Source organism: Cebidichthys violaceus, unplaced genomic scaffold, assembly GCF_023349555.1.
Source record: "Cebidichthys violaceus isolate CVI_PGR_0920_01 unplaced genomic scaffold, fCebVio1.0.p SCAF_6, whole genome shotgun sequence".
Lineage (NCBI taxonomy): Eukaryota > Metazoa > Chordata > Actinopteri > Perciformes > Stichaeidae > Cebidichthys > Cebidichthys violaceus.
The window spans coordinates 3,160,459-3,170,765 of record NW_027176816.1 but is presented as its reverse complement, the minus strand read 5'-3'; the positions used below and the strand labels follow the sequence as shown (position 1 = coordinate 3,170,765).

The 10,307-nt window shown below is 40.9% G+C and overlaps 1 protein-coding gene across 1 annotated transcript; it reads left to right on the top strand.

The window, feature by feature from the left end:
• The first annotated feature begins 862 nt into the window (after nucleotides 1-862).
• Nucleotides 863-8,968, top strand: sox18 (SRY-box transcription factor 18). Its single transcript, XM_068733481.1, has 2 exons — nucleotides 863-1,685; nucleotides 4,244-8,968. The coding sequence occupies exons 1-2, from the start codon at nucleotides 1,280-1,282 to the stop codon at nucleotides 5,575-5,577; spliced, it is 1,740 nt and encodes a 579-aa protein (XP_068589582.1). The 5' UTR covers nucleotides 863-1,279; the 3' UTR covers nucleotides 5,578-8,968.
• The last annotated feature ends 1,339 nt before the right edge of the window (nucleotides 8,969-10,307 follow it).

Sequence of the window (10,307 nt, the reverse complement as noted above, 5' to 3'; positions counted from 1 at the left end):
AATCTGGAACCTTAACTGTTGCAGCCCAATATGCCCGAAACACCATCAGCTTCACCACACAATCCCCGACCCAGCCCCCCTGACTGCCCCTTCTTCTTCTTCTTCTTCTTCTTCTTCTTCTTCTTTTCTCCGTCTCTCTCTCTCAGTTAGTTGTTGTTAAACTCAGCCACAAATCGCTTTGGTTGGAACTGTGGTTGACTGTGTTACCGCTGCTTTGCCCTCAAGTATACACACACACACACACACACACACACACACACACACACACACACACACACACACACACACACACACACACACACACACACACACACAAAATGCATACTATCTGTGTGCGTTTTCATGTTTTGTCTCTCATTTGTGTACAAATTTAATTATAAATGTGTTGTCTTGGTCTCATTTAGATGTGTGCGCTTGTTTCACGCATGTGTGTATCTGTGTCATTGTGTGTGCTACGTGTATGCATGTGTGTGCTATAGTTTGCATGCATGTGGGCCTTGAATAAGTGTGTGAGAAGCTTCATTCTCAGTTGGGCAGAAACAATGGAACCTCTATGATTACATCTCCCTGTACAGGCGGACAGGGTGTGTGTGTGCGTGTGTGTGTGTGTGTGTGTGTGTGTGTGTGAAGCTTCAGGGGGGAGAAAAGGGTGGTGGAGGAGGAAAGAGGGGGAGTCAAGGCTTGGACCTGCCCCCCTCCCTTCTTTGCTCTCCCACACACACTGGTCTCTTCCTCTTGTGCCCGCCTGGCGTCTCATTGGTTAAGTCCCCCGGCTATATATTTATGTGATTGGTCAGGGCGGGGTATATATATTCAGCATGGGTCGGTTAAATCTGGCCACAAGTTTCAAAACTTTCAAACATTGCAGACAGACAGAGAGACAGTGAGTCGGACGGCCCATGTGACGGAGGAGAATCAAGCTTTGGACAAACCACTGCACCACACACTCCAAACAAGAACTGTTGTCCTTTGAGGGGAACGAAAAAGAGTGAAGAAAAGAGAGGCAGAATCATTGTGGATCATTTCCAGGGGGAATATCCTGCACCACAACGTGTTTGTTTTCTCTTTCGTTCTCGTATCCCGACTCCTCTCAGATCTCGATGCTTTGCTTTGGGATTTGTGCTCCAAATCAATCAAATTCCTCTCTTGATCTTTCTCTGTGTCATCTGAAACATTTTGAGCAACATTTTTTTTCCAGAACTTTGCTACCCAAAAAACTGAGACAGACGTTTGCTGACTTCCACTTGGAGTAAAAGTTGAACCCGAGCCCTGTTCTGGAATGAATTTAGCCGAGTCCAGCTTGTCTAGAGAGACTCTTTTGCATGCCAGCCGGATGTCTCTTGGGGGCCACTGGGCGTCGGGGACCCCGAGCCCTGCTTCTGATTCTGAACTGGGCTTTGAGCAGAACATCTCCGGGGACTGCAGTTCTCCCGATGACCTTAGAAGCGGGAACATGAGGAGAACAGAACCGAGGCTTTCTCTGACACCAAGTTCAGGGGGACAGAGTCCGGACCTGATCCAGGCAGGAGGTGTTTCTCTAGACGCAGCTGATGGGAAGGCTGTGGGGGGAGAGCAGAGGATCCGCAGGCCTATGAACGCCTTCATGGTCTGGGCCAAAGATGAGAGGAAACGACTGGCCGTGCAGAACCCTGACCTGCACAACGCTGTGCTCAGCAAGATGCTAGGTAAGACAGGGAACAAAAACCCCAATCACGGCAAAATAAAACTGTAACCGAACCTGTATGTAGGTCATCAAAACTTTCTAGTGAAACCAGACTGGTATAATCTAGTTAGGACTGGCAGCTTTTAAAACGTTCAATAGAGAGAATTCTGAGAATCACCAGACTATGATGAATTCATTTCTTGGCATTTATTTAACCTTTGTTGCGGTGTGAAATTGACCACATCAGGACGCAGTTTCCCAAAAGCATCTCAAGGCTAAGATGATCTTTGCCCCATTCTATGATCGCAGTCTTAAGGTGGTTTTGGGAAATTGGGCCCTGACCAGTTTAGATGCCTAAACTAACGTATAAAACTAAAGTTTTGACTTTCAGGTATGTAATTGCAAGTCAATATTTGAGCAGTTCGTCTTTTCCCAGTATGTATAGCTCAGTGGGAAAAACCCCACCCCTCTGAGTCATTGTGATCTCAATAGGGCTAATCGTACCAATTTAAGATTCACGGTCAAAATGTCTCATTCACAAATATTTACATTTATATGATTAGACAAAATTAATATTGCATTCTTCTTTTGACAAATTAGCCATCGTTTAAATATGACTTAATAGTGATACAGATTTGGTTCTAAAATATACAAATTAGTATGTACAGTATATATGATAGCAAATGTACAGTTTCATATGTTTAACGAGATCTTCACATTAGAGAGTAAAACTCAAACCACTCCTCCAGGATAAATCTGTTCACCGCTGTCCACCATGTGCTCGTAATGTTCTCCACTAAGGAAACTACAAACTTTTTTCACCACATTTTAACTGTGCAGGGTTTAAATAAATAAATAACACACATCAACAAATACTCCACCAGAAAGAAATTCTTCCAGGTAGTATAATTGAGAATATATTAAGGCAGTGGAGATAGGGGTCGGGGCTTACAGTGCATTATTGATGTCGCCTTGACTTTTGCAATAAGTAACTTATTTTAATGCATTTTCATTTGTGTACAAAGTGAGAAAATCGACTGAATCGTTTTCAATTTCCAATTTAAAAGGTGTTTATGCCATTGAATATTTTAAACATTATACTAAAATTCTTCATGCTGATGTCAGGAATAGCAGAACAAATTACGAAGATTGCATGTGGCACTTTTTACCGACTTGCTTCTCTCTCACTATAATTAGTAACATGCTCTTTTTTCATATTACCCTCCCTCAAATTCATACAATGTCTTATATTCACATTTCCGCTGAGCTCATCAGCAGCTTGAGATTTTTAGAGCCTCTGAGATTCAAAGCAGAAAGTGTCTCAAAGGAGGCATGAGTCTCAAACCTCTCGGCTGCTGGTGTCTACAAAGATACGACAATGTAATGTCTTAAGCTATAAGTACATCAGATAGATGGTTCCGATACACGCCAGATGAGGTGTCTACGAAACTTTACAACCAGATGGCAAACTTAGGCTGTTTAGAACATAATATAGACTGTAATGTTGCAAATGCTGCTGTCATTGTGAGGGATTTGTTTAAGTTTTCATCACTGCTGTTTGATTTAAATCAGACCGAACACACAGGACGCTCTGGCATCCTGGAACAACATGTGTTACAACTACATTTAGGGTTAATTTTAACAGAAAATAATGTGAATGCCAACAACACTAACTGCCCGATGGATTTTGAAAATCACTTCCAAGTTATTTCAACGCAAAAATGTTGGCATTTCACTGTTTCCACTTCCTCAAATATGAATATTTGCTGAGGGTTTGGCTTCTATGATAGTGAACTAAACGCCTCTGGGTTTTGGGCAATTTGTTGGAGACAACAAGCAGTTTAAATATGTTAGCATCTTCTTTTGAAAATAGTGATGAACATTTTTCACTCTCACATGATATTTCGTACGCCTAACAGTTGAGAAAATAATCAATAATAAAATAATCTTTACTCGCAGCCCTAGAATCTGCCGTCTGATTAACAGAGCCGGCCCCGACCAATTTGGTGCCCTATAGGCAAGACTTTAACTGATACCTCTTGCATGGCAGCCAATTCCAGCGCCAATCATTGCATTTATTCGCTCACACAGAAACTGCTTAACGCTGTCTTTAAGGTTCTTAATGGTTTGTGCAGCGCGCTTATTAAAAGAAAAACTGCATTTCTCAAAATTAGGTTCTAGGTTATTCCTTAAACACCTGAATAGTCTTTCCAACTTTTTCTTAGTAAGCTAGTATAGCACTCTGCTCCAAGGTTAACTACATTGCAATAGAATTATTCCCAAAGTCCTGAGGTGTAGTTATATCGTTTTTCTGGTAATATTTCAAAATAATGGTATTAAATTTAATTTGAAAATAGTAAAAGTTCTCATCTCATTTGGGGCGCCCCCTTGGATGGATGACGCCACTAGCATTCGCCAATACCGCTTATGCCTAGCGACAGATCTGCTGATGAAGATGATGTTGATGACGACTTTGATTTAGATTAGAAGTTATTTTCTTGAGAAACGTCTTTCTCTGCTCAAGGTGCTAAGATGATGAAAATAGTGGTTATTATTTGTGTTTCTTTCCGTACCTTTCAGGTCAGTCATGGAAGGCCCTCAGTGCAACAGACAAGCGACCATTTGTGGAGGAGGCAGAGCGTCTCCGTGTCCAGCACCTCCAGGATCATCCGAACTACAAGTACAGGCCTCGCCGTAAAAAGACCACTAAAAAACTCAAGCGGGTTGAACCGGGGCTTCTGCTGCATAGTTTAGCCCAGGGAGGGGCACCAGGACTAGGATTAGGACCTGGTATCAGCTCCTTGGGTGCAGAAAGTCTCTCTGGAGGTTCTGCTTATGGACATCATCATCACTCCCACCACCTGCTGCATAGTCTTGGGCACTTCAGGGACTTCCAGGCCCCAGGACACTCAGAGCTGGAGAGCTATGGCCTGCCCACTCCAGAGATGTCCCCTCTGGATGTTCTGGAAGACGGAGCTGGGGATTCTGTGTTTTTCCCCCAACATATGCAAGAGGAGGCAGGGATGGGAGGCTGGAGTGGTTACCACCAGCACCTCCACCATCATAACCAACATTACAGCCACAATTACAACAACCACAGTCACCACAATGCCATAAATGGTGCAGCAACACACAGTCAGTGTTCAGGAATGAGTGTTAGCGGCAGTTTAAACACCTGTTTGAGTCCAAGTAGAGATTCCAGAGTTGATTCTAGAATGAGTTCTGTTGAGTCAAATATGAGCTTGAGCATGAGCTCTAGGTTAAATCACACCTCTAGTCACCACATTGACTTAAGAAGTCCTGTAAAGTGCCCACCACCTCTATCCGACTCCTCCTCCACTATCCCCTACTCCCAGCCCTCCATCATCCTCCCTGAGCTGGTTAAATCCCACCAAATGCCACATCAACCCACTGCTCCTGTCAGCTACTTCGGCCAAATGTATGGGAACAGCGCTCCAAATGCAGCATATTACATGCCTTCTCACCTGGGGCAGCTTTCACCTCCTCCTGAAACTTCTCCTTCTTCCTGCCCATCCTCTTCCATCCCCACATCAACCTTCCCTCCTCCTTTGCACTTAGAGTCTTCAAATCTCGAGTCCTCCTGCCATTTGGGGTCTTCTTCTGCTGAGTTTTGGTCAGAGGTGGACAGGCATGAATTTGACCAGTATGTAAATGTCGGAAGGAATCGCGAGGGGGCCTACGGACGTGGCGAGGGCTGTGGTGGTGGGTCCAAAGTCCTGAGTGGGCGCAGTAGCAGTGATGTAGGTAGTAGCATGAACAGCAGTTTAATTAACAGGGATGTCAGTAGCATTTTGAGTGGTGCTGGTGGATGTGAGGAAGGGAGCAGCCCTCTTATATCTGCTCTTTCTGATGCCAGCAGCGCTGTCTATTACAGTGCCTGTATCACTGGATAAATACTCCATCTCATCCTTTATATGTACCTCCTTGCATAATGCACACTTTGGTTTGGTTCATTTGAACCATTGTTACACAATCGGGAGGAAGTAGTTGGGAAAGAATAGTTTTGGCTCATATTCTTAATCATTGCCAAGCCTTGCTTATCACTCATAGATTCCAACTGTAAATGTTAAAAGATTTTCTAAATGTGGAAAAGAAAGGTTGGTAATTTTATCATATCAACTCTTACTGGAGCCAGAGCTGGGAAGAGCGAAAAAAGTTAACAATTTGCTAACTGGAAAAAAAGAAGAAATTAAACAAAATGCTTTGTTTTAAATAAATGCATTCCTGAACATGATCTTGAACAGTTGGATGCCTAGCTAAGCAGCTTTCCGTGATAGCTACAGGCTACTGTGGCTAGATTAGACTTGCTAGCATGGGTAATTTATGATCCATAAAATTGTTTGCAGGATTTGTGGGAAGTGAACAAATTAGTAGCTCATGGCACCTTTAAGGCAGAAGCTCCAGCAGAAGGATTTGTGCTTTTGCTGAGCAATTGGCAAATCAGCTACTAAAAAAAGTATGCTGAGCTAGTGCATTTTTGAGCTAGAACCCTTTCTGGTGACAAACAGTACTTACAGGAAGATTATACAAGTAAAATAATTTCTTTAATTGCACTGCGTGTAATCTGGTCATCAAAAAAACTCCACAACTACAACAAAACAGAATTACAATGTCATCTCACCTCATTTTTGACATTTCATCTCAGGATCAGACAAATACTCATCTCCACTGAACTTCATAATGTTCAGGTCAATTGTTGTGTTTGTTAAATGAAGGACAATGAAGGAGAAACTCTGTAGATAGACTAGGGAAAACGACTGGCTGGGTGAGGCTTGGTCCAGCCTACACACATCTCTGTGTTGTCGGGAAAGCCTTGGCCACAGACCCAGAGTAGACCACTGATGTCTCCCACAAACGATCAGGATGTTTTACAAGCCGGATCCCTTTTTTTTCTGACCGTGATGCATGCCGTTCCTTCTCTGTCTCATTCTTTGACAGGGCCTCATGTCAAACTCCATGCCAAAATCTGGACGTTTTAAGTTGCTTTTCTTTCTGGCAAACCCAGATATGTTGATGATTCAAAGGTCATTCTTTTCAACCAGAAAGCCTCTGTGGTATAACAAGCATATCACTTGTTTCAACAAAAATGTCTTCGTTTAAGATTAAAAAGAGTAATTTAGTCCTACAAATAACAGAAGATTGGGTTCTATAAAGTGCCATTGGAAATGTCTTATTTGGTATATGAGAACAGCTACACGTTATACTTTAAAATCCATCATATATGGTCTGGATATTTGTAGCTTCATAAAGAAACATAAATAATGATAAGCTGGTAAACCACTGTAATTACACATTTTCCCATTCTTAATTTCATTTAAACATTCAAGGATAATGGTTCATGTGTTGAGTCTTATGATTTTTGGAAACCTTGTTCTGATGTAGCCTTTTAATGTGTGTGTATATATATCATACAGATACTGTCTATTGGCAGTATGTGAAGGAGAAATATGTGAGACTATGAAATGTTCTCTTTGCACTGGGTTTAATGTAATAGCTGTATAGAAGCAACACTACTTATTAAAAATCAAATGTCCATCATTTTGAAGATGTTTTGTACAGAAAGGACAGTGTTTGTTTTGTTGTTTTGTAGATTTTGTTTTATGCATTTCATTTCTTAAAGGAATAGCTCGACATTTTAGGAAATGATTTGCTTGCTAAGAGTTAGAAGAGACGATCGATACCACTGGAGCCAGGGGGCAATTAGCATAGCTTAGCATAAAGACAGGAATCATCTTTCTTTTCTTCAAAATCAAGAAGATTTCCCAACAGGATCTCTAATAAGTACTAATTAACATTTTGTATGTTATTTGTTTAATCTGTGCACAAATAGTTACACCATGTTACTCCCAGTAGAACCACAATTTGTAGGTTGTTTCGTCCAGTTTGTGTTCTAATTAACATTAAATGTGTTAATTAAACATTTTGACTCATCCAGGCTGGCTGTCTTTGGGCTAAACAAGGCTCTCAGTTACAACGCCCTACTTATGCCACAGAGATGGCAGTGGTAATGATATTCACACTCTCGGCAAGAAAATGTTGAACTATTAATTTAAAAATAATTTTAATTTTACAAGCATTGGAGCAGTGAGTTTCCACTTGCCATCCAAAATGTTGTTTATTGTGTGTGTGTGTGTGTGTGTGTGTGTGTGTGTGTGTGTGTGTGTAAACCTGCCTTTAAAATGAAATCTTGAATTGTTAAGATCTCTTGAGGATCTATATGGTTCTCTAATGGGTTACATGTTACACTTTGCTCTACCAGTGACACCAGCAAAGCAGAAATGCTCCCTCCCACACCAATGTTATTTACCTTATGACTGGAAATGAAAATGAGAATTTGTGGTTTTGTTTCTGTTGAGAAAATAAAAAAAATGTGTAGCCACTGTAGAGGTTTCTCTGTAGGTGTTTATGTCGCATCTATCCTGTAAAATGTGTGCATACAGTGGGAGCAAAGAACAGAAGTCTCTCTTCAAGGATTTATCCTGCATCTGTTCTGCATTAGTCCAACAGACAATACTTTTTTGTACGTGAAACAGTAGAATAAAATCATCTATCTTGTACAGTGAAACCAGTTATATTTACCACACCGTTCCTTGTGGCCACCATTGGTTGAAAACAGAGCAATCGTAGATTTTTCCTAACATTTTCCCTAGAGGATGGAGCCGCAGAGAAGCAGCAGTTCAAACAAAATATTTAACAAATACTTCTACATCTGCATTTGACATTCTTTTCTGTTGACACCAACAGAGTCTTGTTTCCATTTTAATTTACTGTGACACACAAAGAACATCAGAGAGACAAGCGTTTTTTTAGAGTACAATAACTCTGGGGCTTTTGGTAATAATTATCTGGAGAAAAAAACAAAAAGAAACACCCAAGATTTTGGGATTAAAACAAAGGACATTTTCTCAGCACTCGTATAAAGACAAATTAAAACCAGGACTTTCCCAGTGACTGTGATGCTTCTAAATCTGTCTGACAGGGATGCTTTTTAAATTTTCTGTAAAAAAGGGTTTTGTTTGTGTCTTTAAGTTCTGTTTGATAAAATAATGTTACAAAACAAACTGTACTTGCTTAATGTAAACTGACTTGTCACTATTTTGGCTGAATCAACAAAACAAATCCACATTTTGTGATGTTTTTTATCCAAAAAGAGTTTCTTCTTAACATTTGAGAGCTGGCCAAGAGAACAGCAACATCTCATTCACTTTTATCTAATGCAAACTAATACATGTTGGTCATTCATTGAGTTAGTTTAGTAATGTACAGATTAGTGGCACACATTACAGTATATGTCGCAGTGAGGGAAAATGTGGTAATGAAATAAAGGATTATTCATCATGCATTAATAACATGTCTATGTCAAAATCAAAAAGCCTCTTAATGTCAAAAACATTATTTTAGGGAAAGTAAAACAAATTTGGTTTGGTTTAGGTTATGGCAATTATACGTTTTCTTAAGATTGACAAATTATGATGAAAAGACTCTCTAAACAGTTTGATTGGATGAATAAGAGTAGTAGTCTTGTTTGACTGAAGGCCTGAACGTGGGTGATTATCTTCCTCTGCATCATTTAAGTGCCAAATGACCTCATGTTTACAGTCAGGGCTCCTTCCTGTAACCCTTCACCAACGGTGGTCTTTCTTTAAACCCACAAAGCTTTATTTTGCAACATTAGTGGAGATCCTAGAGTCCTAGAGTTAAATAAATCAGGCTGACCTTTGGGGATATGTGCATAATATGGTACACAAGGCATCCAGAATATGTTCATTATATGTGCAGTAAGTATACAGTACAGTACACTCATGTGCATTGCTGTAATTCTGGGTGCACCACTAACCCAAAGCTGGTCAGAGAGCCGCGAACTGGAGCTGCTGAACATCAGCCCTCATTGGCTGAGATCTGGACCCCCAAAACCATGTCGGATCTAGAATCTGTACACGAGCCAGATTGTGAGAAAAGATTGTAGTTTGGGTCAAAATAAGTACATTTGTTAGATAAAATGAGTACGCTTGTTACGTAACTTATATACGCAGCATTAGTTAAGTCACGTAACAGAAGTTAGGTTAAATAAGTCAATGTTGACTTGGTTTAACACGAACAGCGTTGTCCTACAATCCACCCCAACCTCCCCCTTCAGCGGCCTTTTTCCCTTTTTATACTATGTCTGTTGTTCTGACCATCTAATAATGATGCAGATGGGTTTACATTGGAGTTAGTTGAAGTCCCGGTGTGAATCATACAGAGGCTAAAAGTGCCTCGGTGTGTCTGTATCAGAGGAGGAGAGGCACTGACCAAGCGTTGGTATTTGATGAGGGAATAAGAACCGGTTGTGGTAGCGGATTGCTTGAAGCGTTTAAAATCCTATACTTTGTCCTTCTCATTCACGTTCGTCGCAATTTTTCTGTGGTATCTTCCAGAACAAACAGTAATTGCAGTGTACACAAGTTGTGTTTTTCAATGTCTACTATGAAAGCTGTTGATGTCAGTTCTCATGTCTCCTGGTCTCCTGATGGAAATGAGGAAGACAAGAAGAAGGAGGGGTGGGAAAAGGAGGAGAATAGGAGAATCCAGGGGGGAAGACACAAAGACAATCACCTCAGTGTTTGTGCAGTGCTGTAATCCT

What these genes read in the sequence shown, in the direction of transcription:
- sox18 (XM_068733481.1), top strand. Translation starts at nt 1,280, where the DNA reads ATGAATTTAGCCGAGTCCAGCTTGTCTAGAGAGACTCTTTTGCATGCC. An exon ending in TGTGCTCAGCAAGATGCTAG is followed by an intron (nt 1,686 to 4,243) that starts GTAAGACAGGGA and finishes CGTACCTTTCAG; the next exon opens with GTCAGTCATGGAAGGCCCTC.